The sequence below is a fragment of the Kryptolebias marmoratus genome, linkage group LG15 (genome assembly GCF_001649575.2).
Source record: "Kryptolebias marmoratus isolate JLee-2015 linkage group LG15, ASM164957v2, whole genome shotgun sequence".
Classification (NCBI taxonomy): domain Eukaryota; kingdom Metazoa; phylum Chordata; class Actinopteri; order Cyprinodontiformes; family Rivulidae; genus Kryptolebias; species Kryptolebias marmoratus.
In genome coordinates, this window is record NC_051444.1 from 582,990 (window position 1) to 609,749 (window position 26,760).

At 42.3% G+C, this 26,760-nt stretch overlaps 4 protein-coding genes across 7 annotated transcripts; 1 reads left to right on the top strand and 3 right to left on the bottom strand.

Moving 5' to 3' along the window:
- Window positions 1-115: 115 nt before the first annotated feature.
- On the top strand, window positions 116-24,612 carry nipal4 (NIPA like domain containing 4). 3 transcript variants are annotated; one of them, XM_037979704.1, is made up of 10 exons: window positions 116-367; window positions 17,177-17,378; window positions 18,811-18,948; window positions 20,076-20,132; window positions 20,479-20,569; window positions 20,657-20,817; window positions 21,719-21,886; window positions 21,989-22,068; window positions 22,780-22,992; window positions 23,111-24,612. In XM_037979704.1, exons 1-10 carry the CDS (start codon window positions 350-352, stop codon window positions 23,306-23,308), a joined length of 1,326 nt encoding a protein of 441 aa, XP_037835632.1. In that variant the 5' UTR covers window positions 116-349; the 3' UTR covers window positions 23,309-24,612. The 3 variants fall into 3 exon arrangements, with proteins under 3 accessions (XP_037835632.1, XP_017296156.1, XP_037835631.1); XM_017440667.3 differs by having other exon boundaries at window positions 17,274-17,378; XM_037979703.1 differs by lacking the exon at window positions 116-367 and adding an exon at window positions 810-1,666 and having other exon boundaries at window positions 17,167-17,378.
- On the bottom strand, window positions 2,613-3,064 carry LOC108250677 (histone H2B 1/2). The gene has a single exon (XM_017440671.3). It carries the CDS (start codon window positions 3,027-3,029, stop codon window positions 2,655-2,657), a length of 375 nt encoding a protein of 124 aa, XP_017296160.1. The 5' UTR covers window positions 3,030-3,064; the 3' UTR covers window positions 2,613-2,654.
- Window positions 3,903-4,237, bottom strand: LOC108250679 (histone H4). The gene has a single exon (XM_017440673.3). The coding sequence runs from the start codon at window positions 4,227-4,229 to the stop codon at window positions 3,918-3,920; it is 312 nt and encodes a 103-aa protein (XP_017296162.1). The 5' UTR covers window positions 4,230-4,237; the 3' UTR covers window positions 3,903-3,917.
- Window positions 7,805-10,787, bottom strand: taf9 (TAF9 RNA polymerase II, TATA box binding protein (TBP)-associated factor). 2 transcript variants are annotated; one of them, XM_017440669.2, is made up of 7 exons: window positions 10,690-10,787; window positions 9,853-9,934; window positions 9,430-9,566; window positions 8,805-8,939; window positions 8,652-8,733; window positions 8,452-8,565; window positions 7,805-8,177 (listed from the first exon to the last, which is right to left on the bottom strand). In XM_017440669.2, exons 1-7 carry the CDS (start codon window positions 10,723-10,725, stop codon window positions 8,020-8,022), a joined length of 744 nt encoding a protein of 247 aa, XP_017296158.1. In that variant the 5' UTR covers window positions 10,726-10,787; the 3' UTR covers window positions 7,805-8,019. The 2 variants fall into 2 exon arrangements, with proteins under 2 accessions (XP_017296158.1, XP_017296157.1); XM_017440668.2 differs by having other exon boundaries at window positions 7,805-8,258.
- Window positions 24,613-26,760: the final 2,148 nt, after the last annotated feature.

The following is a 26,760-nucleotide window of genomic DNA, read 5'->3' on the forward strand; positions in this document are numbered from 1 at the left end:
TTCGGTCTCTGTGGGCCCCCTGGAGGGCCCCCCGGGGGGCCTTTGCCCCGCGGCCCTAGATGTTTGTTTCCGGCTCTGCCCGGTGGGCGCGGCCAGCGGTGGGCGGGGCCTGATGTTTACCTGCTCCGGTTCTGGGAGGTGAGCGGAGCTGCGGATGAGTCTCTGCGGTCTGAGCCGAGCCCTGCCTGCGGGTTCAGCTGCTGCCCCCCCTGAAGGACTCATGGAGGATTTCAGACCCTGAAGGACTGACGGGGTTCCGGTTGGACGGAGGCAGAGTCCCGTTTCCGGTTCTGTGGTTCTGTTGGCTCCGCGGAGGAAAGCGGCACCATGCGGGAGGTCCAGTTGAACAATGAGACCTGCAGAAACGGTAAGAACGGGTTCGGATTAAAGCTCGTGGGCCCAGCTGAGGCCCACCTTAGGCTCACCTGTCAGGTGTGTCAGGGGGAGGAGCATCTCTCCTCCTGCTGCAGGACGACAGAAAATGGTTCTTTTTCAGGTTTTAATAAACCCAGAGATGAAACTGTTCTCCTTCTTATTGAAGGTTTTTAAAAACGTTTAAAAGAATAAATCTGAAATAAGTTCCTGAATCATCTTTGATCTTTCGGCGCACGCGCTGCTTCACCTGAAATTCTTCTCCTTTTATCTGAAACTTTAGAGTCAAACTGATTAAATAAACGCGGCTGGTTCCGAGTTTCAGTAAAAATCATTTAAATTTCGACATAAATCAGTTTCTGCTTCCATCAAACTGAACGGATCCGGCTCGGTTCCGGGTTTTTGGACCTCGAGGTGGGGTTCGGGGGGTGGGGGGCAGGTTCTAAATCCAGATTAAAATTTATTATCTGATGAATGAATGAATGTTTTATTTAATCTGTGAAATCCTTTCAGTCTCATTTATTCACAGCATAAATAATCTCCATTTATTTTATTTAATGTTTTTATTTTTGTTTTTCTGCTTCCGTTGAGATTTAATATTTAATGAGTTTTTAAAGTTTTTAAAATCTTCTGCTGATCATTAGAAACAGATTTAGTTTAACAGAAAACAGGTGAAGTTTGTCTGCAGGTGAAATAAATTTAATAACATAAAATCACCTGAAAATAAAAAGCTGAAGGATTTTTAAAACAATCAGATGATTTTTAATGTCTGCAGCTCTAAACTCTGACAGATAAAATAAAACCAGTTTATGTTGAATTCTTTATAATTTCTCTCTTATTTCTTGTTTCTGCCTCCATGATTTTAATGTTTAACGACTTTAAAGAGCTGAAATCCAAACAGAAGTTTCTAAAGGTTGAATAGATCTGAGTTTTCTGTGTTTACTGTGTAAATATTAGCTTCTCCTCAGGTTTCTGACCCGCCGGTCCAACCAGAATTACAGAACCATCAACTCTTCTTCAACAGACGAATATCCTGGAGCAAACTCAGATATCAGAAATAAAATGAATAGAATGTGATTTTATTCTCTAATTTTGAGGCTAACTTTGTGTTTGTTTTGTCTTTTATCAGACAAAACAACAAAATAACAACATGCGGCGTCTTAAAATAAAATTATTTCTTCTGCTGAGATTAAAAACTGGAGATTTTATATCAGTAAAGATAAACATAGGAAGAATCATTTCTGTCAGCTGATTAAACAATTCAGGTGTTTCTGATGTCCCAGGTGTGTGTTGGNCATGACGGCCGAGCTCTGGAAGCGCAGGTCGGTCTTGAAGTCCTGGGCGATCTCGCGGACCAGGCGCTGGAAGGGCAGCTTCCGGATGAGCAGCTCGGTGGACTTCTGGTAGCGGCGGATCTCCCTGAGAGCCACGGTCCCGGGCCTGTAGCGGTGAGGTTTCTTCACTCCGCCGGTGGCCGGGGCGCTCTTCCGGGCCGCCTTGGTGGCGAGCTGCTTCCTGGGAGCCTTCCCTCCGGTGGACTTCCGGGCGGTCTGCTTGGTTCTGGCCATGTTTGGACCTCTGAGCTTCTTCGCGTTTAACACTGAAGACGAGTGGAGCTGGAGTCCGCCCGGCGGCTTTATAAGGACCCCGCGAGGAGGACGGTCAGCTCTGATTGGGTGAAATGTAGCGCCACGTGACCTCCGGCCGCGCAGCTATTGGCTGGATTTTTAAAATTCAAAATGAAGCGCCACAAAGAGAATGAGGAGCAGAAAAAACTGCCTCTACAGGTTTCAGAAGAGAGTCTGTAGGATCTCACTTAAATATAACATACTTACTAGATTTGGTTTTATGGATAAATTGATCCATTTATAATCAATTTCTGCTAGTTGGTAAATTAATTTCTTAGCCTCCAGCTGTATGCCGTATCTAATAATAGTTATTCACTGCTTCTGTATACTGGAGCAAACGCCTTTCTACAAAACCAGACACGTAGCTCCTAAGGATCATGCAATAATAATAATTTATATTTCAGACTGAAGGAGTTCAGGAATCTTATTATTAAAGACCAGGAATATTTCTTTAAGGAGGTATACAAAGCCACTTTAAAGACGTTTAGTCGACTATATAGAAAGGTATGGAATAATTTACCGTGCACATTAGCTGCAGAGACGCATTTAACATTTAGTTATACCAAACCATGATCAAACGGATTAAGGTAATGAGCTCTCTCGGAGGAGTGAGTGGCCCTGAAAAGGGCCTTTGGTTGTCTGCAGGAGCAGAGTTTACTTGGAGCTGGTGTACTTGGTGACGGCCTTGGTGCCCTCAGACACGGCGTGCTTAGCCAGCTCCCCGGGCAGCAGGAGGCGGACGGCGGTCTGGATCTCCCTGGAGGTGATGGTGGAGCGCTTGTTGTAGTGAGCCAGGCGGGAGGCCTCGGAGGCGATGCGCTCGAAGATGTCGTTGACGAACGAGTTCATGATGCTCATGGCCTTGGAGGAGATGCCAGTGTCCGGGTGCACCTGCTTCAGCACCTTGTAGACGTAGATGGCGTAGCTCTCCCTCCTGGTCCTCCTCTTCTTCTTGCCTCCTTTGCCGGGCGTCTTGGTCACGGCTTTCTTGGAGCCCTTCTTGGGCGCGGACTTGGCGGGTTCAGGCATCCTGGTTCGGTTCTAACGATCACAATCCAATGAGGAGAGGAGGGAGAGAGGCTGTGGTTATACAGGCTGCATGTTAATTCGCTGCGCTGTCCCCCTGCTCTGATTGGCTGAACCGCTCCTGCCTCTGATTGGGTGGGCTGCTCGGCACATCTTCGGGTTATCAGGACATACGAGTCAGCAGTAAAATTATTTCTGTATGTAAAATACCTATATAATTAAGTATTAATTGAACCGATAAATACATACATGCAGCAGATAAAGAAACAGACTTTAAAGGATCTACATTTTTATTATATAAAACGGTTCTTATTTTAGCTTGTATGAGTTTAGTTCAGATGTGCTGCTCAGGATAAGAGACGAAATTAAGATTCAACTCAATCTACTGCTTCCTCAGAGAGAAAACTTAGTAATTGGTTTTTGTATGATGTTTTTGTACAGAGACAACTTCTGTAGTGACTTGGTGCAGAATACATACACTGAACTGAATTATTTTAAATAAAAAATGTTTAGTTATGTTGATCCATTGACCTTTGTGGTCAAATAGCCAGTTGTGATAGTGCTCAGGAGAGAAATACTGGAACAAGGTCTCATTTATTTAAACAATGATTGCTGCTACTTGTTCAGTATAACTTAATCATTTTAAAAGATTACAGTGTACAGCTTCTTATTCCATGTCACTCTTTGGACCTCATACATTCAATGGATCTCAACTTCCCTGAAAGCTTGTTGAGTACCTTATAATGATTCATAACATCACATTGAATTATTCTAAAAGTAGAAGTAAGTAAAAGTAGTAGTAAGAACATACTACTTCATTAGGATCGAAGCTCATTAAATGAAGTGGGTGGCTCTGAAAAGAGCCTTTGGGTTTTGGTGGTTCTGGACGGTTTAACCTCCGAACCCGTAGAGGGTTCTGCCCTGCCTCTTCAGGGCGTACACCACGTCCATGGCGGTGACGGTCTTCCTCTTGGCGTGCTCGGTGTAGGTAACGGCGTCCCGGATGACATTCTCCAGGAAGACTTTCAGCACGCCGCGGGTCTCCTCGTAGATCAGGCCGGAGATACGCTTCACTCCGCCGCGGCGGGCCAGACGGCGGATAGCGGGCTTAGTGATTCCCTGGATGTTGTCCCGGAGTACCTTCCGGTGACGCTTGGCGCCTCCTTTACCGAGACCCTTTCCTCCCTTTCCTCTTCCAGACATGTTTACAAATCGTCTCTGAGACTCAAAGATGAATGAACAGTAAAGCAGCAATGGTCTTTTTGTGTCGGAGCAGCGGACGTAAAAGAGAGCAGTTGAACTCAGCTCTCAGTGGGCGGAGTCAAACTCTGTGGTTTAGTCAGTCACAGTTCTACACTCTGATTTAATATCTCTGAATTATGTCTGAATATTTCACAATTATAATTTAGCTTTTCTTCAGATGCTAACTTAGTATCACCAAAGTTATAATTTTTAAAACGTATCTCACAATTATGACTTAAATTATCTGAACTTAAATTATTTTTGTCTACAAAATGGCAGAAAATTGTTTTCCTCTTTAATAAAAACACTTTTAATTAGAAATGTCCTGCAGGTTGGACTGAAACAGGTCGACAGTTCTTAATAAAAACCCAAACCAAACCTGGAGTCACGTCATATGAACAGCATGATATACGAGTAAACAACATATAATATAAACCAAACTTTTATTCCATTCAGGAAACCCAAACATTAAAAATAAATGTAAAAGAAATAACGCAAATAATGTTTGAAGAATGCTTCATATAAAACCAGTTCACCATTAGACTGTGTGGAAAACAGATCATTTAAAATTCAATATATGGAATAAAGTTATAACTTCCAGGCTACAATTTAACAGATTATTTGTAATTGTCACAATAAATGGAGAAACCTAAAATTATTTTAGGTCTTCATTTACAATGTAGATGAAGTCCATTCGCCTTTCCTTCGCCACAAAAGCCTCTGTTACTTTGTTGTAAAAGTCCTCCTTATTTTCTTTCAGTTTTAAAAGTCTCTCCGCCTCAATGGAGATGATGGCCAGGGAGGAAAGTCGTCCTGAACCGGTCCGGTTCCGACTGTATGTTTTCAGTCTTTTCAGCGCAGAGAATGACCTTTCCACGGACGCTGTGGCTGGAACAGTGAGCGCCAGCTGGAGTAACTTTGTCGCCTCAGGAACAGTTTGTAGCAGATCCTTCTGGGCCAAAAAGCTGAGAAGCTGTCCAGGAGATTTGCATTCATTCCTCACCGTTTGTGAGCTGTACAGTCCGATTAGATCAGCCTTTAGTCTGACAAAGTCAAAAAACTTTGCATATTTCGACAGGCTCTCCAGTTTGGTGTCATCAAAGTGTTTTGACATCTCATTAAGTTTTGTACAGTCGACCAAACCAAGAAAAGCCAGCTCATCAAAATGATCAAACCTAGCTTTCAGTTGAACACTGACGTTGTCCAGAATGTTATAAAACATTCGTTTTCTCTCATCTCTGACCGACTGATTTCTTCCGCTGTCGTTTAGGCCAAGTGTGTTGCATTTCTGCTCAAATCGCTCATACAGTGCGTTAAACTCCTGTCTCATGCTGTCAACAACTCCAATCGTGTCCTGGATTCGCGCACAACAATACCCATTGTCCATGATTTTGGTTTGCAGCACTCTAAAAAGTGCATCGGTTTCACTGAAAATGACCTCATATGCCATAATCAAAAAGCACGTTGATGCTTTTGACAGCCATTGATCATATCCAGCAGCCATCATTAGAGTGTCATTATCCCAGCTGTCAGGATTTTCAATCATGATATGGAAAACAGCACGCAGGTCAGATTGGTACATGCTCGTTGTCTGCAGCAGCCGAGAAGTTGAACTCCATCTCGTGGGTCCTGCTCTTGGTAAGCGCCGTTTCACAACATCATCCAGTAAGTGGGCGCGCTTCGTGGACTTGCTAAAAAATGACCCGAGTCCCTCAAGCGTTTTAAAAAACGTTCTACTCTCAGGCATACATTTTGCTGCATGCAACAGCACAAGGTTCAGTTTGTGTGCATAACAGTGTGTAAACATGGCCGCGGGCACCTTCTCTTTAATTCTGGCCTGCAGCCCATTGAGCTCTGACGTCATCACAGCAGCTCCGTCATATGTTTGAGCCACTAGCTTTTCAACACAGCTGTATTTCTCCAACACTCCCAAGACATACTTAGCTACAGCAGGGGCTCGTCTGTCATCACTGACGTCATCAAATCCCAAAAACGCCTCCTTCACGTCACTTGTAGCCACATATCGCAAAATAACAGACATCTTTGCCTTGTTTGTGACGTCAGTTGTCTCGTCTACCTCCACAGCAACAAATGGGGCAGCATTAATCTCTGTTTTAATGTCATTTCTAATCACATCACCGACTGCTTCAATTAGATCGTCCCGTATTCTATTTGACAAGCCAGAAAACACAGTGGATGTCTCCAAATGTCTTGCTAACCTTTCATCTTTTTCAGCAAAAGCATGTAATAGTTCTGCATAGTTGCTCCGATTAGCAGAGTTTGTCCTCTCGTCGTTAAATACCATCTCCTGTTTAGCCAGGAAGCAGGTTGCATTGATAAAGTCTTTCAGAATCTCCCGGTTCTCCTTTACCTTAGCATTGTGGATGCTAATATTGAGTCTCCGCTGTTCGTTCAAAGCCAAATCCATCCTGGAGCTTCCAAAAGTTTTTAAAGCAATCTGGCTTTGGATGTGGGTGGTGGATCTCTCGTGTTTGCTGAGGCTTCGAGGTAAATTCTTCAGGTCACAGTATCCCGCGTTAGCCCAGACATTGTCACAAGTTGAGAACAAAAGGCAGGGAAAGCAGTAAAGGCGGTTTTTCGCAGGACAGCCACACAGCCAGTCTTTCCGGGAGTACCACTCCGTTTGGAAGGAGCGAGTTACCTTCTGACCGGAAGTTTGAAGCAAATCTTTCAGCTCCGGCGTTGGTCTTCCGTTGTTAATCACTTCCCTTTTTGACTGAAAGTCCAGTTTGGAGAAATTTTTAAGCTTAGATATATAATCCTCTTCCATTTTGGCAGGCTGATGGAGCAAAACACAAAAATTAACGGCTCGCGGCAGCGCACGTGACTCTCACTCGCCTCTGCGCGGACAGACGCAAGCAGCCGTTGGCTCGCGTGCGCCCCCTCCGGTGCGGCGGAGTACTGCACTGCCTCAGCCTTTTCACTGAAAACTAAATATGTCACTAACAAACATTAAACTGAAATGATTAAAGACATGAGCCAGACTGTGGAAAATCAGGGTATATAAACGTATAAGCAAACATTATATTGGCATGCGACGATTGCATGTATTGACCCAGTTTTCACCCTCGTATTTGAACAGGAAATATGCAATTTCAGCGATTTTGACTATAAAAATGTTCGAAAATAGTCATAAATAAAGATCAGTGGACAAATATTTATATTCATTTTATGTTATCATTTTTTCTCTGCCTCCGCTGATCGCTTGTCCCTGCTAAAATATCTATTTAGAAATGCATTTTTACGTGTTTTAGTGTATTTTTATAATTTGGTCTGAAGCAGATTTTGTTGACATTTTCCATGATGTCTTTTTTATTTATTCTGTTTGGATGTTGTTTGATGCAGATTTAATTTAAACTTTACTGCTTATTTCTTTGAGCTAAAGTTTGTCCGTTTTCTTCTCAGGAATAATGGTTTTTTGTTTGTTGGGTATAAAAGCTTCAGGATCATTAGTTTTATTATTTTAATGTAAATAAAACAGCAGCTTTTAATATTTATGGATTAAAAACAACAAACAGGTTTTACTCGTTTATTTATTTAGAGTCACATCAGATTATTTCCTTCGAGTCTGAAGCTGTTTGGATCCACAGCTGCTTTCATAGTCGACGTCTTCTTCTTCTTCTCTGGTTAAACAAAAGTTTTCTTTAAAAAAGAAACCAACATCGTGCGTTTTTACCGCGTCGGGTCAGTCCTTTAGTCGCAGTTCTGAGAGTCATTTTTAGGTTCGTCGTCATAAAGCGTCGTAGTCGTCGTCGTCTTCGTGCTTCCTCTTCAGCGACTCGCCGCCGGCGTTCTGCGACACCATGTTGGTGGTGATGAGGATGTTCTTGGAGCCAATCAGAGACGGGTTGATGAGGACGTTGGGTACGGCGGGGGTGGACGGCGTGGCTGTCGAGACGAACAGGAAGAGGCAGAGCGGGTTGTTGGTGAAGATGGAAAAAAAATAAATCTGTCCTGAATCGTCTGTTTCTGAGAAATAAGTTTAAAAAGAACAAAGTCTAATTTCTTTAATATCTTAGAAAAGTTGGTATTAATTTATGTAAGAAAAACACCAGGAACTCAGAACTCCCTGTCAGTAAAAATAACATTTTTAGGACAAAAAGCTGTAAAAGTTTAATTTAAATTGTGTTTAACTTCAAACCGGTTTTGTTTTGGTTCTTACTGGTTTTGGTGGTGGCCGTCTGGGAGGGCGGGGGGATCTGAACGGTGAACCTCTGACCCGTCAGAGACACCGGAGCGCCAACTTTAGTGCTGACCGACTGGACAGACGGCGTTCCTGTGGGACACACGGGACAAATGGGTCAAACGGGTCAGGGTTAGTTCTCAGGTCCTGTCCGGCGTCTGCAGCCTACAGAGACTCACCGAGGGTGGGTGTGGTGGGCCGGCTGGAGACGGCGCCGACGCTGAGGCGAGGTACCGATATCCTGCCGGCAGACGGCGCCACCTGCAGGCGGAAACAGAGTTAGACAGAAGGAGGATGAGGAGCGGCGGCCGTGTAAAGAAGAAGAGCTTCACCTTCTTCTGGATGGATTTGAGTCTGTAGTTCGGCGCCGTCAGACAGTAGCGGTCCGGAGGAAGTCGAGGGCCGGTGTACGGTTTGATGAGCGGCAGCGGCGTCTGGTTCTTCTGTCTCGCAATTTCCAGCAGGAACTGAACCCAAAGAGCAGAACCGGGTTTAGATCTTTACGGCTGAAGAACCAACATGAAGGAATCAAACTTTAATTCACAGCCGGAGGAAACGGATCAAACTTCCTCCTCGTCTCACAGGAATCAGATTATTTTTGTCTGTTTCTGATTTATCAACGAAACGGAAACTTAAAAGTGTTTTCTTTCTGATAAAAATGATTTTAACTTCAGTAAACGAAGAACCTAAGGTGGTTTTAGAACCACAGGAACTGATGTTTTTATTTTTATTGTTTAATTGCATTGTGATTGTTTACAGAAATAAATTGAACAGAAACGTTTGACTGGTTGGTTTTAACTTTAAACCTGATTTAAGAACCAAACGTTCCTTTCTTGTTCTGAAGGAACTGATTCCTGACAGATTTAAAATCTTTAAGTTTAAACTGATTTGAAGTTTTGGTAAAAACTTCCTGATGTTTTAAAAACGTCCGCTGCGATCGGAGCGCCGGAGGCTCACGTCTCGAGGCGGCGGCGAGGTGAACGACTGGTCCATGCGGCACTGGATGGCCAGTTTGATGTCGTCGGCGTCCACGTTGGACTTCTTGGCATGCGTGGCGTAGATCTTGGCGTCTTCGATGATGGTTGTAACATATCCTGCAGACAGGGAGGTAAAAACGACGTGACTCCGCTTCATCCTGTGAGTTTAGGAGCCCTGACTGAGGTCAGAGGTCAAAGGTTAAACTATCCCTCTGAAACTGAGACAAAACCTCTTAAAGACCCTCAGGTCCAGAAAGTTTCTGACAGATTCACAGGAAACCAGGACTCCAGAATAAAACCGTTAAAGTTTATTTTTCAGTAAACTGCTGATTCCTCTCTGATGGTTTTGCTCCTGAAATGATTTAAACAAACATTAAAGGTGAATAAAGGTCAGTTTTCTTACTGTAGGTGAACTCCAGCATCTGGTTGATGACCCGCGGCTCGTACTCCGTGACCCCCATGTCCTTCAGGATCTGGATCATCACCTGCAAACCGGGTCAGAACTCATCAGAACCCATCAGGACCATGAGGTTTACAGACAGACGTGGGACATGAAATACTGACAATTAAAGCTGATTTATGGTTTTATGAAGTGTTCATGTTTGACCTGTGTGTAAACATAGAGATCCTTATTTTATTCTGGGAGAAGTCTCATTTAGCAAATTCTACAATCAATACGAAAAGCCTGAAGAGATCAAAGACTTTAAGGTAAAATATTTCCTAAATAATTTGCATAAATCCAACAGAAACTCGGATTAAAAGTTTTATTCCTTTAATTGATGTGAACTGTAAAAACTAAAAACCTCTTTAAGACGTTTTTAACTTTCAGGTGGAGGAATGTGTCCACCCAACAGTTTGATTTAGGCTGTAAATTAATTTTAATCTTATTTACAAACAGCTGAACAGAAAAACATCAGAAAATCCGGTTTGTGTTGAACCCAGAAACCAAATTCACTGAAACACCTCAAGGCTTCATTTCTGTAAAATCAGCCCCGGAAACGAGAAAAAGAGACTTTAAAACACATTTATGCTCTCTCTATGAAACATTAAAAACTCTTAGGTGTTTTAAGGTCTGCTTCCATACAGAGCTAAATGCTAACAGATAGGCTAACCCGTTAGCTAACCGGTTAGCTTAGCTGCAGTTAGCTTATCTTCCGCGGCGGTTTGATGTTTCAGCAAAAAGATAAAAATAAAATCTGAACCTGAAGCATTTGAACATTTGTGGTGTGATGAACGATACCTGAGCATCTTTCGGGATTGTTTTCGGAGCGGACATTTTAATTTCCCCCCCGCAGCGCCTTCCTGTTTTCTTCTTCTACGGTTTTTTTTTATCAACGAACAACAACAAAGAGCGAAACTGACTCGATGCTGCCGCATACAGGCAGACCTGAGAACTGCAGGAGCGACGTGGCTTTAAGATTTAAAAATAAAAGATTATAGCAACAAATAAATAAATAAATAAATAAACAAAAAGCTAATAATCACTTGAAGATTTTAAAACATTAAAACATGAATAATTCAGAGGAAAAACAACAGAGAAGTTTACTGAGACGCCCTGCAGGAGGCGCTGCAGAACCACATAATCTTTGGGTTAAAGATTTATTTATTTTCTCTCAAACTTCATCTTTTTGCTCCATGGTATTGATTTTTTTAATTGTGTTTAAACAATAAAATAACTTACTCTAAAATTTAACATTTTTTGTAAGAATTACCACGTTTAGTCTCCAGGAAACATTTATTAAACAAATGATTGTTTTTGTTTCCTTTTTACTCAGATTCTTTAGAATAAATCAAGAACAAAGTAAGTCCTCATGGTGAAATAAATCAAAGTGTTTTTAGCTGTCTGTTGTTGATAAGACAAATCCTTCTGAGAAGCCATAAACGCGCCGCGTGTTGAGTCTTATCTCTTCCTGTGATGAAACATTCAGACGCCACGGTTTCACTTCACTGAAATAAACTTATTTTAACAGAAAAACTCCTGCAGCCGATGGCAGAACAGCTGAGATCAAACTGAGTTTAATCAGACAATCTCTGGTTTTTTGTTATTTTCATACTTTTGAATCTTTAGTTTTATTTTCATCAAACAGGCCTGAAGTCTTGGATTGGATCGGCTGTAGGGATGCTTTTAATTTGTCTAAAATGGAGACAGAATCTAAAGTCCAGGAAGACGACCGTCTGTCTGCTTCATGGTTTCTCATTAAAGCCTCTCAGGCTGAATTTATCCTGAAAGTCCAGCTTCAGATCCACAGAACCGTGAAGACGAGGATCTGAAGTTCAGGACGGTTTTTATTTCTTTAAAACTTTAAAAACTGTTTAAGAAACATTTGGTCACGTTGGTGAAGGTTAAACATTTGATCCAAAATATAAAATAAAACCCAGAAAACTTTACAGGAATTTCAGTTTAAATGAAAGAAGCTCTGTGTGGGGTCAAAGGTCATGGAGGATTTGCACTTCTGATGCTAAAATGCTAATTCCTCTAAAGGATGCTAATGTCTGTCTACTTACCCAGAATGCACCTGTGATGCAGTGTGAATTTTAACGCCATGATGACGGGAAACAGAGAGAGGAGGAGCTTCGGTTCGACACCAGAACCTCACCAGAACCTCATCAGAACCTCATCAGAACCTCATCAGAACCTCAGTTTCAAACAAACATTCAGTCCCGTTTTATCTTTTCCTTCCAAACATTCAAACCTTTTTATAACTTATTAAAGTTTTCTGGAGGAATAAAGTTTTCCTTCAACACCCTGAAGGTCAGACTGTGCAACGCTCAGAGAAATGAGCTCAGACACTACAGGTCTAAGGTCAAAGGTTGTAACAGGACAGTTAGAAACCGTCTGTGTTGGCAGCTCGACTCGGGTTCATCTGAAGGAACCAGAAGACTTCTGGACCAGAACCAGACCAAAGAACAGATGTTTACCCAGAATGCACTGCAGCTGTCAGCACGGTGGTGGAGGGCTGATGGTTTGGGCTGATTCTGGAGTCAGATGTGAGGCCATCTGTCCAGAACCAGAACCAGAACCTCAGAGAGCTGAAGCAACGCTGGAAAGAAGAGTGGGCCACAACTCCTCCACAACCATGAGAGACAAACAGGAACCTTTACTTCCTGCTCGTCTCGTCCCTGACGTGTCCCGCGGTGGTTTTGGACCATGAGAACCTTGACACCTCATCAACTGTACGCCGCTGAGTGTTTTTAAAATGATTAACTTTTACAGCCTCCTCGTGAGCGTCTCGTAAGCCGGGACGTTTCTGCGTCTCGTAAGCCGGGACGTTTCTGCGTCTCTTCAGGCGACGCCGAAGTCTCCAACGATTCTTTCTGTCAGAAATAAATCTAAGAATAAAAACGAGGAGTTTAGGTTTCCTGCAGGATAAACTTCACCGTTAGCCCGTCAGAGCAGGACGTTCTGTTCTGATCCGGTCACAGAACCCGTCTGGTTCTGATTCCCCTCGGGGTCACGATGAGGACAGGTGACGAACTCGGAGCGTTCGGTTAACTGGTTCTGGTTAACTATTGACTCGTTTAACCGCCTGCAGGTCAGAGAGGAAGAAGAACCGGGTCCAAACACGGAGTTCCTCTTCGGACTCGCTGCTGCGCTCATGTTTGTCTGCAGGAAGAAAAAATGCAAAAGGATCTGGATCCATCAGCAGAACCGATCCAGAACTGATCCAGAACCTGCAGCTGGGTTTGGATCCTTTAAACGATGCATTTACTGTCAGTCTGGAAACTGGATTTTCTCCAGATTTTGTCTAATTTTGGTCCAAATCTGTGGGTTCTGTCAGAAACAAACACCCCCACAGCATGAAGCTGCCCCCGCCGTGCTTCACCATCTGTCCAGCTTTAATTTAACAGTTTTTCAGATAACTCTGGACGTATTTCTGAACTCGGACTGAGCTCGGAGTCTTTGGAGTCGAAACGACAGATTATCAGCGGGACGAAGGTTAATGAGGGGAGCTGAGGGTAAAAGCAGGAAAAACTGATTTATTTCTGTTAAAGTCTCATTTCTCTGCAGCACAAACATAAAAATAATCGTTTTATTTCACCGTTAAAACATCAGAAGTTTGAGGCAGAATCAGTTCTTTAAACTTTAAGGTTTTATAACAAACAGATTTATTAATAATTAAACAGATAAATAAAGTTAGTATAAAATGTTTGAATGAAACTTTCTCTTTTTTTTACTCTCTCACTATAAACCAAAACAACAAAACTTAAAAGATTTAAGTTTCTCTAAATTAAATATTCATTTAATCACAGAAATAAACTTCCTGGATATTTTTAATTTAACCTAAATTCTGACAGAAACCTGAAATAAATCAATAAATCTGATAACTTTCATGTTTCTGTAAAAACACAAACATTAAATCTATAAAATAAAGTTTTCTTAGTTTTATTCTGGGAGAAAATGTGAATAAATGACGGAGTTCAGATTAAAACTTTATCCTCTGAACGGGCCGAGCTGCTGGTTCTGGTCCGGTCCGTGTTTACTCACAGGATTTATGGTTCTGCTCTGAGGTTCCTGAATGCATCATTTGTCCCTCCCGACTTCCTGTTTCCCACAGCAGCTGATAATTACACAAATAAAGCAGAAATGCATCATAGGAGCTTCTGATTGGACCAGAAACAAATTAAAAGAAAAAAAAAATCAAAACTTCAGAAATGAAAATGTTTTATTTGGAGATAAATCAGCTGAAATAATCTTTTTAAATAAAAATTACTCAGATCTAAACCAGAACTTTTACAACATTTTTACTAAAAGAATGAAAATAATATAAAAAAAACTACAGTAAATAAAAATATATAAATAAATTATTACCAAAAAAAAATCAGTTAATTTATTAAAATATTAAATTATAAAACATTAATTTAGACAATTTATAATCAAATTATACATTTCTAATGTCTAATAAAATACATTATATTCAGTAATTCTTTTAACATTTTTTTTCCATTTGTCAATATTTTATTAAAGGTTTAATTATTAAAATTTAACAAATCATAATTTATAAAACATAATTAAATAAATTTACAAAAATCTGAAAAAACATCTTGACTGAAAAATATTTATATTAAATTATAAAACAATTAATAATAATTTTATTGATATTTTTAGACCCAATAAAAACAGTCGGATGAATTATAAATAATAATAAATCTGCGTCTCGTTTTAACGCAGAGTTAAAATAATAAAAACTGATAAGAGACGAGGCGTTCACTGTCGGAGTGTTGTCCCTGAAGGCACCGCCGATGGACCGGGCCTCCAGCAGAACCGGTAGTCAGGTGTTGGGTATTATCTCTTTACGACAGTGGATGTGGCCCCTGAGGGCCGTATTAGGCAGCAGGATATTGTAAATGAGAGTTTATGGTAAAACGGCTCATAAACAGCCGGCTGTATGAACGTGGATCAGACGGCGAGCGGCGAGCGGAGAGAGTTATTATGCTCCTGCTGACTCACACGAAGCTGGAAACATCTTGGATCTGTTAAACGTTCCACCGCCGCTGTGGGAGGGTGGTTCTGGGGCCTTTACGCTCAGGCATCGGCAGCCATTTTGTGTGGTTGAGGTGAGACGCGTCCTGAAATGGCCGCCGCCGCTCAGCACCGGCCCGGCTCTGATCCACAGGAAACACCAAGTCCCTCTGGGTCTTAGGTCAGTTAAACAGTAATCAGCCGAGGCAGCGGCGCCGTTCTGGACCTCCTGGACCTCCTGGACCTCCTGGACCTCCTGGACCTCCTGGACCTCCTGGGCCTCCTGGACCCGGCCCGGCAGGCCTCGGCCCGGTGACCTTTTGACCCCGCAGATAAGAGGCGAGGATGTTGTTCCTCATTAACGCGGCTCACAGAACGCCGTCACCTCCGGGAGGAGCCATAAACTGACCCAAACCCAGAACCATCACAGAACCCTGACCCGAGCCCGGAACCCTCACAGAATGTTTTGGTGTCAAACTGATTAAAGAAAATAAAACTTTAAAGCGCCATTAAACCCGTTCCTCTGATTCTGTTCTCTGCTGGCGGGTCAGAACCAGAACCTGCGTCTCCTCAGGTTATCAGAACTCGTCCCGCCTCCACAAACATTTCTGCGTCTCTGAGCTGAAACCTTTTTACTGCATCCAGACCCTCATAAAGTTTATGGCTCTCCTCTCATTACCTTCTGTTTGTGTAGAAACGAGGCGTGAGCACAGCTGTTGCTGCAGCCATCATGGATACGCTCACATCCACCGCCCTCACCTGCCGGGGGGTTCACCTGGACCTGAGGTAAACCAGATCTGACCTCTGACCTCTGAACCCTGAGTCTCAGGTTCGTCCTCCTGTGATGACGGGACACTTCCTCAGGTGAAGTTCTTCAGGTGGGACTCGTATTTCTAACCTGTTTCGCTGTAATTAGTTATTTCCTGTGTGAGAGAAAGGTCATGTGACACCATGATCGGAGTGGGCGGAGCTTAAAGCACAGACTCTGGTTCCAAAAATCTGCTCCTGAAAACTGATCTGAGCTCTGACAACTGTTCGAACTGTTTGTTTCCTGTTCCACCTGAACGTCTCACAGATTGTTTACATTCAGCGCGTACCCTCAGTTCAGAATCACACATCAATATATGTGGAAAAATAAACTTTTTCAGACTAAATGTAAGAAATAAAATCCCTCAGATGAGTTGTCTTCCTTCTGCTTTAAATGATTCAGGCTGAGGACAGAAGAAGAAATCTTTAAAATAAATTACAAAAATAACAAAAATCAATCAATTCTAAATCTATATTTACACATCCTTTAAAATAATAACTCTATACAGACAAATAAAAGTCTGTTACTCTGTTTTATTTTGAAAAAAGTTTCAACGATGCAGATATAAACCAGAAACAAAAATTAAACGATTACATTTAGCAGTAAAACCAAATGAGAAATATGATGAAGATATTTTTAATGTTTCCCATCGTAGTTTAAATAAAACATCAGCAGTTTTTAAATATGAAGTTTTTTCTCTTTCTGAACAGTTGAAAGGGTTAACGCTCAGATTCTCCTCCTGAAGTCATAAAATAATCCAGCTCTGAATTATTTGTTATCATCAGTGGGTCAAGTGTTTTTATCTTTAAAGGACTTTATCTTCCTTCATATTTAAAGTCCTCTCATAATAAACAGTAGCTAATGATGATGTTGTCCCATAAAGACGCTTTTATTTTCAGGAATTTAAAGAAAAACAAACAAACTTTTATATCAGAGCCTTTCTTTGTTTGACATTTTACTGAAAAACACTTAAAACACATTTTACTTTGAAAGTTTTGTTTTAAATGAACAGTTAATTTTATAAAACCATGAATCTTTCTGCATGTTAAAGTTGTTATTATTAATAAAAGTACTTGTTGCAAATATAAAAAAAACTAATTAAAACGTTTATCCTGAACATTTTGAAGTCATTTACTTTAGTAAATTTCCTGTGTGAGAGAAAGGTCATGTGACGCCATGAACTTAAAGCTCCACCCACTTTCGTTGATTTGTTAATCTGAAATGCAGGTACGCATTCAACGTAAACAAATCTGTGGAAGCCTGGGTCATGTGACCCACAGCAGCTGTAGAACCTGGGAGGAAACATCTGTCAGGAGCAAACATCTGCAATCAATAAAGACTCAAACTTCAGCTGTTTTCAGTCACTTCGGCTGTTTTCAGTCACTTTGGCTGTTTTCAGTCACTTCGGCTGTTTTCAGTCACTTCAACTGTTTTCAGTCACTTCGGCNTGTCCCAGGTGTGTGTGTTGGTGTCCCAGGTGTGTGTGTTGTCCCAGGTGTGTGTTTTCTGTTGTCCCAGGTGTGTGTGTTGTCTCAGGTGTGTGTTGTCTCTGCAGGCTCGGTCCTCAGGCTCTGGTGTGGATCTCAGACTGCAGTCTGTTTGGTCTCCACAGATCAGACTCTGGTCCAGACAGACCTGAACAGCTCGGTGGAGACCACAGGTACGTCTCACCTGTTCTGTTTGTGTTCTCTTTGTGTTTTGGTATAAATACGACTTCTTTCAGCTGACGTCAGGCTTGTGCTGAAACTTGATGCTCGGCTGCAGGTGTCACCTGAGCGTCTCACCTGAGCGTCTCACCTGAGCGTCACACACAGCTGACCGCTTCAGACCAGCGTTTTAAGATTTCTGTTTTCTTTCATCTTTAGTTCTGCAGCAGAACAACCTTCTTTAGTTTTATTTATATATAAATACACATTTTATATATCGAACAATCAGAGTTGTTTGGTTTTTCCTGATCTTATTTTGCTTTTTGTCGAATCATTCAGTGATTTCCTAAACTCTGTAAAAGCAGAACAATCGAAGGTCTTTTATTTTTTATTTTTTCCAGCAAGTTAAGTTAAGAACCTGAAACAGGAAGCGTCTCGGGTTCTTCTGTTCCCTCCATGGGAATTGGTTCCTGGAATAGAATTTCCTCGATCTGATATCAGATGTTGTTGGAACAGAAAGGAGCCTCCTCCTGAAACCGGGTCACTGGAGACCAGAACAGGTTCTGGTTCCGGTCGGTAAAGAGGCTGTGATTCAAACAGATCGTCTCTTCATCCTTCAGTTTCCTCCGTGTCAGCGGCTCCTTCTGAGCTTTTTTCTTATAAAAGTTTAAATTTGTTTCTGCAGCTGAAGGTTTGAGGCTCCGTGAAAAAAGACTCAACCTGATGATAGAAGACGAGGATTTAACAACAAAAACTTCATGATGTCGATAAATAATTTAAACAAAACATTTGTTTTATGAAACATTTCCTCCTTTTTTTTAAAACAGCTTTAACTGTGAGTCCATACAAACAAGTAATAATATCTTAAAATGCCTAAAATTCTTAGTAAATATAATAAAACGTGCTTTTAAAGACTCATCAAGAACAAAGTTATAGATTTATCAGCTTTATGCATTTTTTTAAAGCTGAAGGGTTTTTATTTATGTATAAAAATTATTAAAAAAAAAGAGAAAATAATCATATTAATTAACTTTTATCCTCACTCCAGTCAGTAAAATGGTTGTTTTATTATAGTTTTTATATTATTTTCTTGGTTGTTTTCTCTCTTTGTTGTTGTTTGTGTTCCTGTTTCTTGTTTTTGTAGATTTATTTTGTTTTTTTAGTTGTTTACTCTTCTTTATGAAGCAGTTTCTTTTTGTTGCTTTAGTTTCGAGTTTGTTTTTAACATTTTAATCTTCTCAGAGGTTTCCTTTTTCTCGTTTTTAGTTTATAATTAGTTTTCACTCAACACCATGGATAAACCAGTTGGATTAGTTGAATTAGTCAATCAGCGAGTCGGGGAGTGAGTCGGGGAGTGAGTCGAGGAGTTATCTCTCCTCTGCGTCTCTGAAACTCGTTCTTGTTTGCGGAGTTAACTCGTGACTTGGTTCTGAACGTTGCTTCCAGGTGGGAAGTCCTTCTCCTCCTACAACATGTGGCTGGGGTTGATGCTGGCGCTGCTGTCGGCCTTCCTGATTGGTGGAAGCGTCATTCTGAAGAAGAAAGCTCTCCTCCGATTGGCCAGCACTGGACACACCAGAGCAGGTCAGCTCAGCTCGATGTTTAGAGTTTATTTTTGTACAAACGTTCTCCAGGAATGTTTAATGGATTTATAATAAGCTTTTATTTGGATAAATCCATGGAAACATTTTATTTTCCCACATTTTCTGGTTTGAGGTTGAAGAAATGGTTTTAACTTGTCTTGGTAAAAACAGAACAGAACCCTGATCCAAGCCCAGAACATCACAGAACCCAGCTTTTGTTGTCTTCTTTGTGTAGCCTCAAAACATGATCCTACCACCACCATGCTTTACACTGGCCACAGTGTTCCTGTTGTTGAGGTTGAGTCTGTTTTTTGTTTTATTCGACCATTAAAGGTTCTTTCTGAAGCCCAGACCCCCGCAGAACCGGGATTTTCTCTTTGGTCCAGTGCAATAAACACCTGGACTCTTGATGGAGTCCAGGTGTTTATTGGACTGGACTCTTGGTCCATCTGGACTCTTGGTCCATCTGGACTCCTGGTCCATCCGATCCAGGTTTCTGCCGTTTGAGGGTGGTTGAAGTCAAAGTAATCTCTGTTCCACGTGGTTCTGTTGATGAATGACGGTTCTTGATGCGTCTCCGGGTCAGAGACGCCATCTGAGCAGCCTTAACCCGCTCCCTGAAGTTCCTCCAGACTCCTTGATGTTCTGCTCTGTGGAGGAGAAACCTGAGAACCCGTTCAAGCGTTCTTTGAGGACCTTCAGTTTGTTTTTCTCACACACTTGGTTCCCAGCTGGAGATCCTCTGAACATCTTTGCTCTTCAAACAGGAGCTGCTTTTGGACCCAGTCAGGATTTTAATCACTGGTTTGAAACAATTTTGTTGGCGTGACAGAAGCCAGGAGTTGATCATTAACAAATCAAGTAAAGTTTTACAAGTCAGAAGCAGTGTGTAAAGAAATAAAAGCCGGTGAAGGAGTGACTTTGTTCTTTTATTGAGATCGTTTAAACTGAAAGTCTCTAAAATCAGATTGTTCTTTAATTGCAGCTGCAGACGGTTAATTTAAAGGAACCCGTGAGTTTTATCTCCTATAAAGATAACGGTGGAACCAGATCTCTTATCTGGTCCATCAGGATTTGACTTCCAGGAATGCGGCGCCTGCTGATTGTGTCTGTTAATGTTTCCTGCAGGTGATGGAGGATACGGCTACCTGAAGGACTGGCTGTGGTGGGGAGGCCTGTTAACCAGTAAGCATCCTGTTCCTGTGTGACCTTTGAACTTCTCGCCGCTCTGTGGGGCGATCTGAGCTGTGTCGGGTTGATTCAGACGCCGGGGGGGCGGGGTATTTCTACCTGCGGTTCTACAGGTGTGTTGGCACGACGCCAGGGCGAAAAGTCATCAGCAATGACCTCTTAGAGACTTAGAATGACTCACAGCTGCTACCACATAAAATATCTGAGCTGTAGCCTTTTCTGTTTGCTAAGGTTGGTCAGCTGTGGCAGCCATCTTGCCTCAGGCTGATGTACGTTCTGGTAATAACCTTTCTGGTGGTTCATGAGATATTTTGCTAATAGACAGTTTCTGTCTCTGCAGTGGGAGCCGGGGAGGTGTGTAACTTCGCCGCCTACATGTTCGCCCCGGCCACCTTGGTGACGCCGCTGGGCGCTCTGAGTGTCCTGATCAGGTAACGAAGCGGCGCCTTCGAGCCAGGCGGGCAGAAACACCTGGAGCAGACCGCTCGTTGATAAACGGTCCATGTTTTGTGTTTCAGTGTAGTTCTGTCCTCCTACCTGCTGGGGGAGGTGTTGAACGTCGTCGGGAAGCTCGGCTGCTTTCTGTGCGTCCTCGGCAGCATTTTATTGGTTATTCATGCTCCGCAGGAACAGGAAGTGAAGTCACTGCAGGAGATGGCCAGCAAGCTGCTGGAGCCCGGTGAGAATACGAACCCTGAGACCACCCGGGGACAGTGGGGGACATACAGCTGGCTGAGGGACATCCTGTCCTGTCATGACGTTAGCAGTTTTTCTTATTCAGACACTTTTCTATAAACTCTGAGAAAGAAAATGTCCTAAAAGCAGCAGAACAGTCAGTTTAGATGGTAATAGTTTTGGGATCATTTAAAACCTAAAATCAAATCTTAGTCGTGTTTTCTCCCGGTGTCTGTGACCCGTCCTGTTTTTATTTTCACTCCGAAAAAGTTGTTTGACAAACTAAAGTTTAGTTGTTGTCATTTAGTTGGAATTTGACCCAAGACGTCTTAAAAGATGAAACAAAAAAAACCAAACTTTTATCAGATTAGAATCATTTGTCATAAAAGTTATAATATAAAATAAACCCTTTAAATTCTTCCATATCGTTCTGACGTTACTTTAAAAGCAGGTCTTCCCTCAGGAGGATCTGTGGAGATGTTTGGATTCACTCCGATGACCTCAAACCTTCAGTCTTCAGCCCGACGGCAGCAGCGCCACAAACCCAAAAAAACCTGTTTTATTCTCCAATAATTACATGACGGCGGCCAGGAGAGGAACCGTGGTTCTGTGAGGGTAAAGAGATGGTGCTGAGATGTGCAGTATGAGTTTCAGTGATGATTGACAGTTCCTCATGGACTACAATGTTGGGAACATCAGTAGTGAGAGTAGGGAGCAGGTGGAAGAGAAGCTCTGTTGCTGTTGGATTATTTTAGGTAAAAGCTTCTTTATTTATTTAGAAAGATGAAACAAAACCAGAACCCATCTTTATTTTTGAGGTCCAGCCTGATGCTTCAGGATCGGTTTACAGAACCAGGGCAGCCAATGTTGACACAAACCTCCTGAACGTTCTGTGTTCCTGTCAGGCTTCCTGGTGTACGCCGTGGCGGTGCTGGTTCTGTGTGCCGTGCTCGTCGTGTACTTCTGTCCTCGGTCCGGTCGCTCCAACATCCTGATCTACATCAGCATCTGCTCGCTGCTGGGAGCCTTCACCGTGTCGTCCGTGAAGGGCCTCGCCATCGCCATCAACACCGGTGAGACACTGCTCATGGCTCCATTTTGGGTCCAGAAGAGGTGGATTGTGGGAAATGTTTCCACCGTGCAGCTTTAATCTGGTGTGTTTTCTCTCGGGTCAGTGGTTTATGATCTGTCGGTGCTCGCTCATCCTCTTACCTGGATCCTGCTCCTCACGCTCATCGTCTCCATAGTAACGCAGGTAAGGTCACCTTTGTGAGAGGGTGTGTGTGTCTGCATGAGGCGGACCATCAGGCCGTCAATGTGGGGCAGGGGTGTCCAGTCCTGGTCCTGGAGGGCCGCCGTCCTGCAGGTTTAAGGTGTTTCTGCTCTGACTCACCTGATCTGAAGGACCTGAGGAATTAACAAACTTCTGCAGAAGCTGAAGACCTGCTGAGGAGCAGAGGAACATCTAAAACCTGCAGGATGGTGGTCCTCCAGGACCAGGACCAGGATTGGACACCACTGGTGTGGGGAAATGTAAAATATTAACCATAAAAGAATCAGTTTTCCTGACTTTTACTGTTTCTAAGTTTGTGTTTCAGTAAAATGATCATTTTTGTTTTATTCTATAACCTAATGACAGCATTTCTTTTAAACTCCAAATAAAAATCTTGGAATCTCAGGAAGAGATCAACAATGAATCTTTGGTGCAATAATCTGACTTTGAATCCCAGCCTGCATGAATCTTCTCTGTTAGGAGACTTTCTGACCATCCATCTTCCTCATCATCACATTCCAGAGGTTCTCAGCGGGGTCCAGGTCTGGATCTGATGGTCCTTCATCCACACCTGAACCTCACTGAGAACCAGAAAAACCCAAACTGAACCCTTCTGTTCCTCACTCTGAACTTCTCTTTTCACCTCCTTTGGCGTGGGCAATACCTGAACAAACAACTTGTGTCTGTCTGCAGGTGAACTACCTGAACAAGTCTCTGGACACCTTCAACACCCTGCTGGTGTACCCCATCTACTACGTCCTCTTCACCACTGTGGTTCTGTCCACCTCCATCATCCTCTTCCAGGAGTGGAGCAGCATGGCCGCCGTGGACGTGGTCACTACGCTGGGCTCCTTCCTGGTCATTGTGGTGGGCGTGGCCATGCTGCACCTGTTCAGGGAGCTGCAGGTGGGCGTTCCCTCCCCGTTAACCTCCCTCTGCAGATAAACTGAAGCTCCTTTTCTTTGTGTTTAATAAAAAATAAACTTGATGCAACCTCACGCAGAATGTCTGTTTTTGAATGCAGATTACGCTGAAGCAGCTGACCAATCAGCTTTCTCAGCCAGTGGAGAGGGAGGGGCTTACAGAGGACGCCTCAGCCCAGGGAGGAGGAAGAGGAGGGAGGAATAAAAAGGAGGATAAATATGGACTGATGGACAACGTAGTGATAGAGAGCCTGCCTCCTATGAGAGAGGAGGGACCGAGAGTCTTCATCATCAGCTGAGGAGGAGGAAGAGGAGGAGGCTTTTCTTACTTTAATCTTCAGCACTTTTTAAAACTGTCAGCCTTTAGTTTAACAGCGTTTCAGTTCACCTGTGCGTCCATCATGTTTCTTCAAACGTCGCTCCGTTCATCGAGTTCACAAATCAGACAGAAATATTCCTAAATTTATTCACATGGCGAGTTTAAAAGAACCAAAACATCTACGATCGACCAATAAGGAACTAAAATTAATAATCCGTCCTGTTTTTAGACCAGCTGTTTCCTGTTCAGACTCATTAAACAGTTTTAAACCACAGATCTGTAAAAACATCTTAAAGTGAGGTGGACTGACACCGGAGAGTATCTGTTTTATTATTTTTATTAGCAGATGTTTGATTTAAACTTTAATCATTTCAACCAACTGTTGACCTGAAACATGATCGGACTTCAGATCTTTGATGATTCAACCTTTTGTTTTTATTTATATATTTCCTCTGATTTGTAGCCAGAGGCCCTGAGAGTCGATCGTTTTGATCACGATGAAGGAAGAAATCCGAACTGTGTCGATTTAAATCTGTTCCTCTGAGCTGAAGGCTGCAGGTTATGAAGCAACAGGATTAACCCGTTAATGTCCACGCCGCGGAGACGGGCGTGTCCGAGGTGCGGATGGTTTTTATCACGACTTAAAACCAGATAATCTGACTGAAATGATGCTTTACCGGACTGACGTCGTGTCTCTGTTAGAATAACTGCAGCTGTTAGTTTTACACACATATCTGCGGGAGGTTTTCTGCTTCCTGTTGAAGGACGAGTCCGTCCAGAAGACAAAAGATTTGTAGTTTTATTTGTTCCAGAAACAGATGAAAGAAGTTCAGGTTTAAAATGACTTCAGCTGATTGAGCCGAAGACAAACTCCTGAAAACTTGTTGTTACTGCAAATTCACATTTTCTTTGTTTGAAAAATGAGGAAAAAATAAAACTATCAAAGAGTTCCTCAATAAAATAAAACATTTTCAAACCCGTATTCTGTTTGTAAAACTCCAGGTTTTGTATAAATGTGGATTTTAAAGTTTTTTTCTGTTTTTGCTGAAAACGTCTCAGTTGATGAAGCTCAGAGGAACAACTGATTTTATTTGTTGTTTGTACGTTTGTTTAAAAATGTTTAAAATAATTTCTTTAAAGAACTGAAATCAGGAACTTGTTTAGATTTTTTATCTATTTAAACTGAAGTAAACTTTCAGCTCTTATAAATTTGAATTGTTTGTTTGTTTCCTCCTTAGACTCCGACTGAATAAACAACTGATTCTTAATAAAAGCTTAAATGTGTTTCTAAGTTCCTATTTCATTTTTATAATCTGGCAGAAAAGGAAGTTTCCAAACCTTTTGTTTTTAGAATATTTGAGTTGATTTCAGAGTCAAACATAAAGATGTAGAGTGAAATAAAAGGCATCGATCTTGTTCCAGCAGCAGAGAACGACTAAAATAAATCTGTCCCACCTGTGGTCCTGACCTGTGTTGGACATCAGTCCTGTCTGTCTAATGCAGAGGGAAATCCCTAATGGAAGCCAGGCTGTTGGATCCTCAGTGGACTTGTTATCCAGCAGCCAAAACATCAGGAAGCCGACTATCAGACAGGAAACCATCTGCACAGCTGGTGTTTTAGATCTTNCATACTCCAACAGACTGAAATATGGAAGTGATTTCTGCATTCAGACCAGTTTCCTCAGCAGTAGTTACAGCTCATCTGTCTCTGGTGGAATATTTGAATTAGCTTTCGTTTTGTTTTCCTGGGCAGCCATTTTTCACAGATGCATCAACCGAGGGAACCTGGTTCAAAGGAACCGAGTCGGAGGACTTTAGTCTAAAGAACAAATGTTCTGTAAGAACAACTGCTGTGGTTTTACTCTCCGTGTCTGTGTGGTAAAAGAACCGATGGGGTTTCATTCTAATCTCTTCAAATTAAGGACCAAGACGTCCTCGGCCAACGTTCACATGTGGGGATTAAATGGTTCTTTTTAAGTTCTTCATGGGCACAACGTGGACTAAAATACGGGCTGTAAGCGGGATGTTCTGCAGGTTCCTCAGTGGTCTACAGAACCCGTCTTGGTTCAGCTTTATGCATCACACGAGAACTAGAAGAGTAAAAACATCGGGTCTGAGTGGTTCCATAATGGTTCTATCCTGGGCTTCATGTTGGTTCTGACCCAAGACCCAAAACCAGACTTGAGGACCTGACCCAAGGACCTGACCCGAGGACCTGACCCAAGAACCAGACCCAAGAACCAGACCCAAGAACCTGACCCGAGAACCAGACCCAAGAACCTGACCCGAGAACCAGACCCAAGAACCAGACCCATCCTGGGCTTCATGTTGGTTCTAACTGACCCAAGACCCAAGACCAGACCCGAGGACCTGACCCAAGAACCTGACCCAAGGACCTGACCCAAGAACCAGACCCAAGGACCTGACCCAAGGACCTGACCCAAGAACCAGACCCATCCTGGGCTTCATGTTGGTTCTAACTGGAAAACATTCATTAAAAACCATCTGGGTTCAGTTTCTACCTCCTGGATTCTTCTGTTCATGCAGAACTCGATGGTAGGTGGTCCTGGACCTTCAGCAAACTGAAGGACTAATGTGTCTCATCTCGAGGTTCCTCCATAAATTTACGTCTGCAGAGGAAACTGGATTCAGGACCGGATTAAATCCCGATCATTCAATCATTATTTACCTCTTTAGTCTGAAAAATACCAACTACAGGACAGAAAATCATCAGTCACTTTTACAATAAAGCTTTTTTTAATACAAATTACATTTCAAATATACAAATGATGAAGTGTTTAAGAAAGAAAAGCATCAGCGATCTGTTCCATAAATCTGGTGAAGTTTACACAACCTGAAGATAAATCTGGGCCATGAAATGTCTCCATCCAGGTCAATTTAAATTATTTTAGATTTCTTTTAGTTTGGTATAAACAGAACGAGAACAGATGAATTAATAATTCTTGAATGTTTTAGACAAACTGCAGACCTGATCCGACCCGAACAAACATTTTACCCATCCGTCCCTGATCAGAACCAGCGCCGTCATGTGAACACAACAGAACCTCCGTCAGCAGAACTGAGTTTTCATCAGGCAGCTGTTGGTCAAACCTAAACCGAACACAGAGCCGAAGAGTTCGCTTCTCTGAAAGCTGCTGAAGTGACGATTTACTGAATCAGAACAGAACTGTGGAAAAATCTAAACCTGGGTTTTACTAAAGACAACATGAGTTTATTCAACAAACTGACTAAAGTTTAACTGGAAAAACAAGAATAAAACACAGACTTCTGAAGGCATCGGTCAACAAAACCTGGAGGTTTTTAAATATTAACCTGGAATCACCTTAAATATCCTTAAATCAAACTGAAGTAACTTTGGTTCGGAGTTAAAGCTCCAAGAAAACCAAGAAACAAGACGGATGGACGAACTGA

What these genes read in the sequence shown, in the direction of transcription:
- nipal4 (XM_037979703.1), top strand. Translation starts at nt 1,647, where the DNA reads ATGTCCCAGGTGTGTGTTGG. An exon ending in CAGCTCGGTGGAGACCACAG is followed by an intron (nt 17,379 to 18,810) that starts GTACGTCTCACC and finishes CGTTGCTTCCAG; the next exon opens with GTGGGAAGTCCTTCTCCTCC. An exon ending in TCGTCTCCATAGTAACGCAG is followed by an intron (nt 22,069 to 22,779) that starts GTAAGGTCACCT and finishes GTCTGTCTGCAG; the next exon opens with GTGAACTACCTGAACAAGTC.
- LOC108250677 (XM_017440671.3), bottom strand. Translation starts at nt 3,029, where the DNA reads ATGCCTGAACCCGCCAAGTCCGCGCCCAAGAAGGGCTCCAAGAAAGCC.
- taf9 (XM_017440668.2), bottom strand. Translation starts at nt 10,725, where the DNA reads ATGTCCGCTCCGAAAACAATCCCGAAAGATGCTCAG. An exon ending in CAATCCCGAAAGATGCTCAG is followed by an intron (nt 9,935 to 10,689) that starts GTATCGTTCATC and finishes CCCGGTTTGCAG; the next exon opens with GTGATGATCCAGATCCTGAA. An exon ending in GCCCACCACACCCACCCTCG is followed by an intron (nt 8,566 to 8,651) that starts GTGAGTCTCTGT and finishes TGTGTCCCACAG; the next exon opens with GAACGCCGTCTGTCCAGTCG.
- LOC108250679 (XM_017440673.3), bottom strand. Translation starts at nt 4,229, where the DNA reads ATGTCTGGAAGAGGAAAGGGAGGAAAGGGTCTCGGTAAAGGAGGCGCC.